The following is a 13,645-nucleotide window of genomic DNA, read 5'->3' as shown; positions in this document are numbered from 1 at the left end:
GCTACGTCGCGTAGATCGTCTGCAAGATCCACACTGTCATCTATACATATGGAATTTGCACAGCAGCAACATCAGCAAATACAGAAGCCAGAGTATCTTTCGGGCCCGTCGCATTGGTCACGCGGTCCAAGTCCCTTGCGGCATCTGGTCGGCACTCCGCAGTCGCCCACGGAGGCATCAGAAGGTACTATTCGAGGTGGCGAAATTACACCCCGCAGACGCGACAGTATTGTCGCAGACCCTAGCACGTTGATTTCTCATGTTTGTCTTTGGGGAGTCAATGGGCCATGTGAAAGCGGTGGCTTTGCAACGAAGGAAGAGCTCAATTGGCACGTGAAAGCTGAGCATTTGTTGGTTTGCCCTGTTCTTGGGTGTACAGAATCATCATTCGAGGATGCCTCACTGGTTGATGTCCATTTGAGATGGTCTCATAAGAGTAGTGTTCTGAAAATCGATCAACAAGTTCGTCGTTCCAGTGACTTGCTCAACACATCGGCGATGAAGAGGTCTTCGTCTTCAGATCAACCGAATTACCCAGCCAGCACAAAAATCCCATGTTTGCCTCAATTACGCAAGGAGGAGATGAGACTTAGGATGGATATGACGATCGCGACTTCCAAGAAAAAGTGTCGGGAGCAGCTGCGGAGTGTGATTGACAAGAAGTCCAAGAGACAAGCAGGTAAGTGGTTGCTGCTATATACTCTTGTCGGTAGTATGTTAATAGCGCTACAGCTGTAACGCCGAGATCTATCGAGAGTCCTAGTATGATGATGAGAAGTTGGACCCCCAAGGTAATTGAATCAGTCAGTTTTCCCGTCGTTTGGGAACATGGGGTATTGCCCTTTCTCGTCGAATTGATGCCAAAATGGTGCGGCCCTGGCCACGTGATAAGCGTTATACGCGGAAAGAAACGAGACGCGCGAAGGATCTGCATAATGACGGCTACACCTATGTCGAAAGCCCGCAAGATTATGATTGCAGGTCATGTGCGCGACCTACTACCTGATGCATACAGGGGTAATATCAATTTCGTGTTCTCCGTTGGTGACGTCGAACGTCTTACTTGGGCTAGGGGTCTCAGCAAAGACATGCCAGACGATATTTGCATCCCACGAAACCCGTTTTGTTATGTCAGTCCTCAGATGGGAGACAGCATAGGCATGGTTCTACCAGATGGTGATACCACCGCTACGTTGGGGCCGTGCCTCAAGATTGGGGATGCAGCATTCTGGCTCGCCAATTTTCATCCATTCGTAGAAGCTGATCTAAATGGCGATCCTGTGAACGTCGAGCATCCCTCGCCTGAAGATCGTGACCGATGTTCTAGCGAGAATCATGACGCCTTGGACAGCGCAGAAATTGATGTCCGGTTGGGTACCCTGACAGCGACTTCGGGGTATGACTTGAAGACAACACGCATCACTCATGATCCCTATTGGGAAGATTGCGAGAAAGAGCCGCCGCTCGTTGTGACTGATTGGTCTTTGATATCGTCAAAAAGTCGACAGGCCAACATGCTTCGAAAATTTCCCAGCACGGCAACTCCTCAGAGAGATGTGCCCATTACTAAATCGAGCAGTGTTGTACCCGGTGTCGAAGTTTGCTCTACCGGTCGGACGTCTGGTTTCAAGCATGGTCAAGTATGCGAGATTCCAGCATATCTCGACGGCCGAAAGAACGGTACAGGGAAGGCAACTCGGGAGTGGTTTATTGAAGAGCAGTTCGAGAATGAGAGCGAAGAGTCTTGGATCCGTGGTGGTATGGGCGTCCCAGGTGACAGTGGGGCTGCCGTGGTTGATTGTGAGACAAATGCATTGATCGGGCAACTCTGGGGGCGTAATAAGTATTTCGGGCCCGGTCCCAGGCTGACTTTCTTCACGCCCGTTTTTGACATCTTTGATGACATCCAAGAGCGATGTGGAGAACAGACACGCCCACAGCTACCGCAATACCGGGAAGAAGCAGACCGATGGCCTGCATACCCTATCTGCAGACCTTGTTTTGACCTTCAGGAGTACATGGCTAGTCGCCGAAGTTCTCGCGAGTCGCTGATATCCATGATCCCTGGGGCTGGTATACTGGCGGACAAAGAAAACGATCTGAACTCGGTTTCTGAACTCGCTACCCCAAGAGAGTGCGGTGATCAGGCGTATTGGATCCGACATGCAGGCACAGAAGATGCTGGATCCTTTTTCGGAAGTGTAGTCTCACCCACGCCTGTGATGAGCACATTTTTCTATAATCCTCACGTTGCTTCACCGAGGCCGCACGTGTTGGAGATGAAGAGTCCCTACGCGTTGGACTTACACGACGATGATCTCCATGACGCTGGCATTGACAGCTCGTATAGCGGCCTGGGGAAGCGGCAGATAGGTTCGGTGGCTTTGATGAGGAGTGGCAGTCAACAATCAGGCAAGAAGAGAAGGATCATGTAATAGCTGTATCAAGCTCGTCTAGAAGTCATACTAGTCTAGTGTAGACTAAATCACCTAAAAATGCAGCAACATACAACACCGGGGATTCCCCAGTGGTCACCCACCTGAGTACTAATCTAGCGCGCGCATAGGACTTTATCTCAAAGTAAGCGGATTCCATAATTGGATAATTATTACTCAAAAAAAGAGTCCTTGCAACCCTCCGTTCCAAGCCCAAAGGGTCACTTGGCGAAAACCAAACGGATTCAGAATCGTACACCTAACTTTCTTTTAGCCTGCGCTTTTCGCTTTTTACGTTTTGAATCTTACGCACTGCTTTAATTTATACTGTAGTGGTAAGTATCTGTCACAATAAGACGCTTGTAAGAGCATAGGCAGAGTCTTTGTCTTGATCTGATTGATCTACAAAAGAGAGGGCGCGTAGTGTGCTCTATATACTGAGTATAAATGTTTGGGAGCTCCGGAGCATACTTGCCGCGACTCCACCAATCGTGACATCTATGCCATCGATGGTTTCATGCGGGTTTGCTTGGATCGCATAAGGAAATAAGTCAGAGCTGCTCCTCGGCCTTTGTATCACAAATGTATATGCCCAAGATTGGGAATCATAGTTTGGCATCACCGAGAAGTCTCCCGTGCCCGCCCATTACCTGAAGTGCCTTGCGATTCGTGGTTCAATATTGGGCTGTCTATCTGAAATGAGTCTACATTACATAGTCCAAGGATAGGTCTCTTTTTATACCCATCGCGGGCATTTGAAGTGGATAATAAGGCTTAGACATGTGTTACTTCGCATTCTCGTGCTCGAAGAATTGCAATTTAAGCGTAGCGCAAATCTAATAACACAAGTTGACTGATTTATAGCGTCTTCATTCGCCAGGGTGGAGATAAGGTGGATTATAAGGCTTAAATGGAAAAATTCACCGTTGAAAACCCACCTAACGATATATTTAGTATTACGTTACGCACTACTAGATTTCTGTGTCCAAATTACAAACCAAATTTATACTAGACTGTAATCCGAACCCTATGTTTCTTTAATCATATAATAACTTGCGTATCTAGGTCGTAGTGGAGTCGTGCGTCTTGGATTCTTAAACTCTTACTTTTCTATAATCGCCACTCTTAAGCGGTATAAAAGTTCGCGATAGGTGATTCGTGGCTTCCTTTCGCCCGAGCCACTTTCTTTCTTTCTTCCTTTCTTTCCCCTCTCTCTCTTTCTTTCATAATAGTTTATCGTTTTCGAATAGCCTTAAAAGTTACTATCATTAGTAGTTTTATACGATATGCCAAGGAATTTAGGGAATTTAGGGTGTTTTGTACTGTCTACCCTAAACTAATATTTACTAGAGAGCTACTAGAGTAGCCTACAATAGTTAGTAGGTGATAATATGGTTAAATTCACTCCGGTGGGATGTATGTATAAATCCCCTGTACAATTGCCTATTCTACTGAGATTGCCAAAGAGCAATCGTGTGGGCCCGGGGTAGGCTCGGCTAGAGCTCAAACTACAATGTTGCGACAATATCTCTCCCTCGAATGTTTAGTAGAGCCGCATCAGTTGTCTCAACGCAGCTGCTTCATCGCCCGCAGAAACGATTCCTCTGCCTCTCCTGTATTTTATCCATCACCTCTCAGCTCCGCGTCGCCTACCACGATTTTATTTTTTACCACACTATCAGTCCTGTCCCGCCTCTCTGACCCTAGCACAGCTGCTGGCGCGACCGTTCCGGACATCAACGGCCGTCGCATGTGCACTGTCACCGCTCAAGGCAGCCAACCGAATGACGTCTCCAACATAGAAATATGGTAGCCTTTGCCGTGTGCGGAACCGGCAGCACTGTCGTCTTCCCCAGGGACCAGAACTACTGGAGTGCCGAGAGCATCAACTCATCAGTCAAAGATTTTCGCATCGATTGGAAGGGACAGTGGACGGTAGACACATACTGGAATACAGTCTTGCTTTCCTTTTTTGCATCCCTTGTGGTATGCTACTTGATCTATGCTGATGACATGCTTTGAGTAGACTAGCGTTTTATCCTTTGGAATGTGATTATTGTTCTCATCAACATTACGAGGAGCCATCTTTGTAGTCCATCAACATCATGAATGGAAAGAACATATTCTTCTGCAATATTTACGTTAATGAGGTTGCACGACTATTTGCAAGTGTTATACCGGCGTTAGTACATCGATCGTGATGGCGAACTAGACTATTAATTCCTAGGTTTCGCACTCCACGGTATTAGCTCTTCACCAAGATAGAATGGAGAAGCTAAGTCCATATCATAGACTGTTGAAACAAATTTCAGATTCGTTTCTTGCAATTATGCTTTTTGGCCTACGGGCTTTACACTTTATTGCTATTCTCATTATTGTTCAATTTAATGGTCAGTGAGCTACAAGACTCTGCCAAGACCAATCAACATCGTTAAGCTTCATGGACATAAAACTCGAAAAAAACAATATACGATTTCCGTCATCTCTATACAGCTGCAGCTTGCTTAAATTTAAATTACAATAATCCTGAACATGTGCAAACGTTTGCGAATCATTCGATAAGCTGGATCCTATCCACTTCACTATTGAAATGGGAAGCGGTCAAAACGTCTATCCCAACTCTGTCATAAAGATCATCTGAAACATCCATAGCCTTTGGTCTTATAGGTTAGACATAACGCACTACATCGCCTTTTGGCTTTGTCTTTCTCTGTTTTCCGACGGTGATGCATTTCCAGTTGTCCTTACTCGAAGCCGACTCAACGATCACATCCAATGTGACCCTTCGAGCAGGTATGGTTCTTTGGTAATGAACTTTATCTCATCTGCAACGATAATTCCGAAGCTGTTATCGGATGGTAAATCGGTGAATGGATTTTCTTAGGTCACCTGTCCAATCGATCTCGCCGAAAGGAGCCGTCACTATTTCCCACTTGTCATCAAGCTTGCGTGTTCTCTAATTCCATTAGAATTCTTTTTTTAACATAAGAAAGACTTGAAAAAGAGCGTGTTAAGCTTACTAGCTACTAAAATAATATCGATATATAAGTTTAACATTTCTTTATTATTACAAGTGTAACAGTTTATTTATAAGTATTTTATTGATATAAACATAAATTTCCAAAAGTTATGCTTCTTTATGGGGAATTCCTATGCAGATCAGGGGGGCTATTCGGGGTAGACCGCACTAGCGTCGACTTGTGTATGCGCCCCCGGTTTATCTTGAGTGGGGGATACCCTTACCAGAGGAGGTCCACCAAGCACGGACCTAGATCCGACGAGGGCAACAAGGGTGCAAATTTGGTACCAAAAAGACCAAATAATGGCGCATCTCCAGCGGCTCATCTCCCACGGCTTTCGGGACCTCTTTCAAGAGCTAAATGTCGCGTCACCCAACGCCAACATCGATGGCTGGACTGACCTAGTGTGATGAATATAGTATCGGAGCTAGACAAACCCGGATCGTATACAGGACTGTTGCCAGGGCTTATGCTAACACGTTATGCTAGCTCTACGAAGACTATCAATGCTAGTTGTACTGAGCTGAAGTGGCGGAAACTGAATTCGCAAGAATAGCTTGATAGGCTTCACCTATGCTTAGATAGATGCTTAGATCCATTACTAGGGTAATTACTGTCTATGTAGAGTAATAAATAAATACATATCCATTCATTCCCCCACTGATAATTCCTGCATCACTAACCCCTTGTGATCTATCAGTGACCAACTATGCCAGCCGCCAGTGTTTCTTCCAGCTGTGCAATTGGTCGTTCGAAACACCCAGTACTGCCTGAGGGGTGAGTTGATGAACACAAGCTGTTTGTTTCGTGAAACAGGTCACAGGAAGGGCGCCTAGTTCAGGCAAATTGTCAGCAGAATGGAGTGGATTGATCTTGGGATTAGGACGGACGAGGACTTACTAAGCAAGAGCTTTTCCAGTCTATGCTGGAGATTTTGCGATTATGCGAAGTCTCTGCCAATGTCCTCCACTTGCTTTCGGTAGCACTCCTGATCTTCTTCCCCGTCTCCATGATCAAAAGGCTAATGATCAAAGCGCGGGTCATGCTGCTTTTCTGCCAAATACGCATCGAACTGAGCCTTCTTCCGTTCCAGGAATTTATCCTTCCTAGCAAGTATCGTCGTGTCTAACATCGCCTCGCCTAAGCCATCCTTATGTAGAGTCTCCCAGTAGATTTCGTCGACGTCGAAGCTGCTGCGCGATGCAAGATTGAACCAGAAACGCTCGCTGACCCACGAGTCCCGCATTCGAGCCGAGAGGCGTAGTTCTCTAGCTGGGAGGGGTGATTTGGCCTCGACTTTCTCCATTGCGCGGATGAACTGCTCCTTCCGCGGCTCGAAGACCTCCAGGAATTTCTGTTTTCCCTCGCTTACTAAGATGCCCGGCTGCCCAAGTATTAGCCACCACGGTAGATCATAGGCAAATTGAGCCGGCATGACATTCGTAAACTCGAAGTCGAGCACAGCGGTTATGCGCATCGTCTTAGGGTCAACAAGCATATTCGAAGGCCGCAGATCGTCACAGAAGAGCCGGAATGGCCCGGAATCGTCGATGATTCCGTGCGAAGGAATTAGCTTGGCGAAGCAGTGACGCGCAACGTACCGGTTCCAGATGGTGTCTTTAGCTTCGAACGCTATATTGCGCTGTGTGTCCAAGTTCGTCTGTAGGCATTGCGCGCGCGCTGTAAAGTAATCACTAGCACGACTGAATGGAACCATGGTCGTGAAGTGGTCGGCGGGAAAGCCAGCAAAGGTGACAACTTCATTCATGTCGTAGGTTAGTGGGGGTCCAGTAACAGTCCACTCGCCAGATATGGTGTCTTTGGAGATTGTACCAATGTGCGGGAATGTCAAGCACGAAATCTCTAGTATGAAGCCAGCGATCTGTTCGTAAACAATGCTGAGCGTTGCCTCGTCAATATTTGGATTCAGAATGGCAGGATCCGCCTCGTTCTCGGTGGGGGTTTTCAGAATATCACCGAGATTTTCCCCTTCCATAAAACCCTCGATTATGAAAGGTCCCAGCTGCTGCGGACTCTCTTCAGTGAGACCCCAGTGATACACACGTGGAACGGGGATGCTCGTATGTTCGTAGAGGTAGTCTATGACCATGACCTCGTCCTTAACTTTCTTGTCTCGCCACGGCCCGTATATCTTCCCTGGGAATGGAAAGCGAATAAGAACACGTTCGCTGGTCTCGACATTTTCAACGGCGATGCTGAGATTGAATGAGCCTTTGAAGTAATCGAGGAACCTTCCGGCCTGGTTCCATGCCAGACAGTTATCAACAAAGGTTACAATATCGTTTTTCGCATCAATGACTCTGCGTATGAATGCCATTTGCGCTTCCTGGGCGTCTTTCTGGGCGATGAAGTCGAAGGATGTCATCTTGTGGGGGAAAAAAAACTAAAAAGATAGGACGCGAAGATGGGAGTGGAAATTGGTGGGCAGAAGATGATGAGAATGAGAAAAAGTAATTAGAAGAGAAAGAGAACGATGGGGTTGGTCGTGGGGCAACGGGGACCTTTAAGCGGCAGGGCAAAGGACCCAGCCCCTTGCACACACCAATAAATACACACATCTAACTATGATCAAGCTAACACGAATATATTAGGTCCACTGGCGTTTTTTACGAAGATGATGCACAAATAATTCAGCGATGCCTTGAGGTTTCATGCATCACGTCATAACAAGCATTAAGGCGTTTCTGGAAAGAGAAGGGCTTCCTCATCAAATCCTGAATAGCAACACAATGGAACCCGTATCTGTTAATCCAAATCTGTCTGAGCTGGGGAAGTATGGCTAAACAAGCTTGTTTGTATTTGTGTTCACTTATTCTGAATGAGTGTGATTGTGCAAATATCAGTACGGATTTTAAACGAGTGACAACATAGTCGTCAACCATTCGCGACCAATCTCACTTGCTATCGGCAAACATAGAAAAAGCCAACCCAAGAAACCAATAAAAGAAGACTTGTTTCCTCCACACGGCCCACTGTGAGCATGATGATTCAGTTGGGTTCCTCATTCCCGATTAGTGAGGCCGGTAGATTAGGTAGTTGCAATATACCTCTGTCAGTTCAGGGGTTCTCAGACACCCTTGCGACGATTTTGCTGGGAGACAGTCCCGCCATCTTGTGACATCTTCTTCATATTCTCCTTCTGCCTCAACTCCTCTTCCTTGCGACGCTTCTCCATGGCAGCCTCGCGGGCCTTCTGACTGTCTTCGCCTTTCTTGACAAGCGCGTCCAATTCGTCGTTTTTGATGATACGATTGCTCATCTTGTCGGCTCTAATGATTGCTTTCGTGGTGAGGCTTAGAATTTCCTGAAGTGGAGAGGTCTTATGAGTGTGCAAGAAATGATGATGAGATTTGATGGTAGCAACGAGGTTGTTAAGTTGGAGGACGAGAGGCTCGAGCTGAATTTATACCCATTTCTCGTGTAGCGAAGCAGACACAAACATTTTGTGAAGCCGGAGTACCCTTCCCAAGCTCTGCCCGTCATCAATCCGGTCTCCTCTCCCCCTTCTCAGCTGCAAGCATCTGCATTATTGCGGTGGAATGATGTAAACATTCTAATGTCGTTAGCAACATTAACAATCCCTGTGGGTAAGTGGCTTGTCCCCGGAGAAGGAGGCTGGGAAATGGCTACTACTATAGCACATCCAAGGAAACCAAATGCCTTGCAGGCAAAAAGACCACAGCGCTGGACAGAATGTTTCTCAGGCAAACTAATAACTTTTACAAACTTAAATGCCGTCACGACTGCCCCGCAAGACAAATTGCTACACGGACCAGATGGCTGCTTTCCGAAATTGCACGTCTTGTAAGCACAGTAACAATTCCCCAGGGACAAAATGTGCACAGGCTTAGATGGCTGTTCCACTAGCCATAATTATGACAGTTTCTACAGTTGATATAGAATACTGTTATAGTGAAGGTTTGAAATGACACACTAAAAGGAGGAGCCTAAATCTACTCGAGCATAGGATAGTAAATATGGTACTCGCATAAGCGTGGGATCGTAACTGTAACGCTCTAAGCGTGAAATGATAGTACAAGTACTGTTAAGTAGTATATAAAAGTCTAAATCTACAAAAGAGAATATCGGTGTATAGAAAGTGGACATATACCCACTGGCTAAGTCACGTGATTATTACCTCTTAAGTCAAGTGATTCAAGAGCTCGTCGCCTTAGTGTACGGAGCGTTCCTTATACACTATGGCCATTTATAGTCATTCATGTTATTATATAATTATATTTATAAATCTCGTTTATTTAATGTATTTTAAAAGTTTATCTTTATAATTTTCCTTTTATAATTAATATACATTATTAATATAACCTGAACTGATTATATTATTAATAATTTTATAACTTAATAAAAGAATTATTTTAATTTATATACTTATAATTTTTTATTTATTCAAGTAAATTTATGTTTTTGTTTGATATATTAAACTTAACCTTTACGTTGTGACGATTATACTATCGGGTTGCACAACCACAAATAATATAATGCAAGGGGTTTTATGCTAACAAGATATGCTAGCCGCAAAGAGAAGACTATAGAGATAGACCTTCAGAGTATACTGAGCAAAGAGATTCACAAGTGTAGTCGTCAAAGCGTGAGCTTCACCTATGGGTAAGATAGATGCTTAGATTGATCACTGAAGTAATGACTGTCTATGTAGAGTAGGAAATCCATCATTATTATATCCATCCATTCCTTCACTGATATTCCTTGGAGCGCTGGGAGCGCGATGCTCCTGTCGCTCCTGGAGCGCTTGGAGCGCGGCGCCTTCATCGCTCCTAGAGTCGCATGAAGCGCCGTCCCTGTGTCGCTCCTAAGTCACGTGACCCAAAGTCCTGTGCTGTCTTTGTCTAATAGAATCTTAGCAAGGGTGACTGGCTGCCCCATGCTTCCTTTCTCCACTTCAGGCTTGGTTCCTGACCTTCGTTCGTAACATACGTATTGATTATAAAACTATTGTAAATAATAAACAACTACATTAAAACTTGAATTAAAACATAAATTTTGAGTTTAAAATAAAGAAATTTTAATTTCTCTTATCGTTTTAACATATTACTAAGGCTGTACGGATGGAATCGTTGTAAGGTGTACTCCTCGGTCACGGAGAGGATGACCATGCCCTACTACAGGCTCCAAGTCAGCAACCTCAAGACTATTCCTCCTACTATTAGCAGCGCTGTTGTTTCGACTGGCGTTACGGCTGGCGTTCCTGCTGGCGGCATGTTTGCTCGCATAGTACGAACTTCTCCGTGAGCTGGGCCCGAAACGATCGCCACTGCCAAGCGCACCTGGACGCTTTGGGTGGCCTGTCGAGTCACTTGTGGGAGTGGCAGTACCAGGAGTAACGGGATGCGACTTCGTACCGTTATTGTTGGGGCTGACATTCCGGCTGGTGGTCTGGCTGTGTTCAGTGTCACGACCGCGCTCTGAAATACCTGGCTTGCTAGCATGGCCGGGCTGCTCGGCGTTGGATCGTGTGCGGACCATACTGAGGCGTCGGCCGCCTTGTTCCGAGGCACCCGAGGCGAGAGTCTGTGCGAAGGGCGACCTCTTGCGAAGTACAGGACCCTTCCAGTAAATTACATAAACTGCTGTGACCAGGAGGAATGAGATACAGAATAGGATTGTCGAACCATACTGAAGGTTCATTCCCTTCTCGGCGCCGATATTGGTGTAGAACGGAGTAGCAGGGACGGTAAGTACACCAGCCAAGAAATCTCGAGACCATCCATTACCTCCAGTGGCAGACGCTGAATAGGGCCCGTAAGCACATATCATATAATCGATCGTAGCCATGTAGATCGAATAGTTAGCGATACCAATGATGGCGGTTCCAAACATTGTTCCGATCCAGTGAAGAGGAGGTCCAGAACTCGTCCAAGCGAAGATGATCAGGCCGATGGGCAGGCACGGCGCGGTCCACAAAAGCCACCACAGGCGATCCTCATACTGGGCATGTTCGTCCGCGGGATTTCGCGCGCGAGCTGCCTTGTTGCGTTTGATTGCAGGGATGAAAGACAGCCATGCAATCACATAACCAAGACCGATAGGAATAAATGCTAGACCAATTTGGTAGGCATTGAAGCCCCACTGCTTGTAGACCAGTGCAAACGACTGAATCTGCATAAAGATCAATGCATCCGCGAAGCCAGAGAGAAGCGACAAGGTGAGAACGATAGGCTCTGTCAAAAACATACGGAATGGTCGAAGCCATGTGTACATGAGTTCCTTGAGTGTGAAGCGATCCCAAAATGATTCGATTTCGTTAGGACCATATACATCAGCGACGCCATCCTTCCTGCGCTGCCGGGCGATCTTGTCAATCATGATTGTCGTTCGGGTTTCGGGGACCGTCAGGAGATGGAGGATCTGCACAAAACCACCAAAGATGAGCTGGATCCAAATAGTCCATTGCCAGGCGAGATATTGCTCAACGAAACCGCCAATAATGGGCCCAAGAATTGAACCGCCGACGGAAGAGAACACAATGTAGGCCACAGCGTACTGTTGGTGATCCGAGTCAAACATATCAGCTATCATGCCCAAGGTAACACTGCCGCCAGCGGATGACAGGCCGCCTAGCGCACGGCCAACAAGTAGACATCCAAAGTTTGGAGCCAGAGCCACGGGAAGGCACCATATGTTGACGAGGAACAGAGATGCTTGCAGGACTGGTTTCCGTCCGAACTCCTCAGACCATGGAGCCCACAGCTCACAGCCGAAGGCGTAGGCAACGAGGAAGATGGCAGCGCCCACACGCGCAGCTTGCTCGCTAACATTGAAATGCTCCGAAATGCCACCAAGTCCGTTGGAGTAGAGGGAAGTATTGAAGTTCATGGATGTTTGAACGAGGAAGATTACTGTTAATATCCACCATTTCTTCCATTTTGGATAAGCAAAAGCTAGTTCATCCTCGCAATCGTCCTCTTTCAGCTCGCGCTTTCCGCTTGCGATGGCATCTTTGTCAAACCTCTCGTTACGAGCGCCGACGGTTTCGTTGGCCGGCTTCAATGGGCGATGACTGTGTTCAGTGGATGACTGATCTTTCTCAGTTTGTGAGTTTTCGTTCATGGTCGCGGTTGCCCAGGTTCTTCAATGACACGGAACAACAAGGGTTTTGTGGCGGCATGTGTGTTGTGTGAATAGGACGGGACTTTGGCGGATGATCTAGGTAAGGGGCGAATACACTTTGGAATTTTCGTTCAAATACTATATATTGATACGGGGACTTGCAGAATATGTACTGCCCAGGAAACCCTCTATACACCTAGCGTAGTATGGTAAAAATCTACTATGTATGTATGGGGTTGGTGCTTGAACGTGTTAGTCTCACGCTATCCCTACCCTTGGCTGGGATGCGGGCACGGTGGATGGTTGCAGCATGCGAGATGACCCCCATAGACCCAGAATGATGTAATTGTACCGGCGCAAGGCTCAAAAGACTGCGAGAACTCGGTACTTTCTGAACGGTTGGCCGCAGAGATATACTAAAGTCCTACACGACCTTGCTTGTCTTTCGAACAGCCACACATGTCGTAGCAGGAAATTCCAAGTCCTCTATGAATAGCCGCTGTGCCTAATGGTAGACCTGGTCATAATGATAAGTGAGTACATGTGCACGCGACGAACAGCTGGTAGTTCTCCCTATTTCGTCTTACTGCGAAATCTGCAATGCGACCAGAGTCACGCAAGTGCAGGAGACCTTTTGGTATCCACTATGACGCAACTATCCGCTTTTAGATCCCCAGACACGCCTGAGTAGGTAAGAGCGGACCACAAGGCTGATTACGGATCATCAAAGTGCAGGAGGGTCTATCACCGCTGTGATCACAATTGTGCCATGAACCCACTGAGGATGGCAGGATGGGGGCCTTTGACTCGTGATCATGAGTGGTACTACAGTATATATGCAAACACGGCTGATGGTATGGGACAAGACGGGAAGATCTCATAAAACTTTGCGGGAATATCATCATTCCACATGAATACCGCTGACTCGTTGCAGCAACCAAGCAATGACAACGTTTCCTGGCTCGGTTCCGTTCCGGCTCTAAATAATAAGATCCTGGAGAAGCACCATCTGATCAATTTTTAGTTTCTGCATGCTGCTGATAATAATCCGGGGAGTGATGGGCAATGAGATTATGGAGAAGAATT

The 13,645-nt window shown here is 46.5% G+C and overlaps 3 protein-coding genes across 3 annotated transcripts; 1 reads left to right on the top strand and 2 right to left on the bottom strand.

Annotated features, from left to right (window-relative positions):
- Positions 1-48: 48 nt before the first annotated feature.
- On the top strand, positions 49-2,435 carry BKA67DRAFT_517703 (uncharacterized protein; the record flags this gene model as incomplete). Its single annotated transcript, XM_046097931.1, has 2 exons — positions 49-679; positions 733-2,435. The coding sequence occupies 2 exons, from the start codon at positions 49-51 to the stop codon at positions 2,433-2,435; spliced, it is 2,334 nt and encodes a 777-aa protein (XP_045959166.1).
- A 3,680-nt stretch (positions 2,436-6,115) lies between these two features.
- Positions 6,116-7,975, bottom strand: BKA67DRAFT_605684 (uncharacterized protein). Its single transcript, XM_046105361.1, has 2 exons — positions 6,356-7,975; positions 6,116-6,287 (listed from the first exon to the last, which is right to left on the bottom strand). The coding sequence occupies exon 1, from the start codon at positions 7,839-7,841 to the stop codon at positions 6,477-6,479; it is 1,365 nt and encodes a 454-aa protein (XP_045959165.1). The 5' UTR covers positions 7,842-7,975; the 3' UTR covers positions 6,116-6,287; positions 6,356-6,476.
- Positions 7,976-10,096: 2,121 nt separating this feature from the next.
- Positions 10,097-12,709, bottom strand: BKA67DRAFT_566563 (major facilitator superfamily domain-containing protein). The gene has a single exon (XM_046102899.1). It carries the CDS (start codon positions 12,557-12,559, stop codon positions 10,544-10,546), a length of 2,016 nt encoding a protein of 671 aa, XP_045959164.1. The 5' UTR covers positions 12,560-12,709; the 3' UTR covers positions 10,097-10,543.
- Positions 12,710-13,645: the final 936 nt, after the last annotated feature.

Source organism: Truncatella angustata (assembly GCF_020726525.1).
Source record: "Truncatella angustata strain MPI-SDFR-AT-0073 chromosome Unknown BKA67scaffold_4, whole genome shotgun sequence".
NCBI classification, from domain to species: Eukaryota; Fungi; Ascomycota; class Sordariomycetes; order Amphisphaeriales; family Sporocadaceae; genus Truncatella; species Truncatella angustata.
Note: the sequence above shows the minus strand (reverse complement) of the source record. Positions and strands in the feature narration are given on the sequence as shown.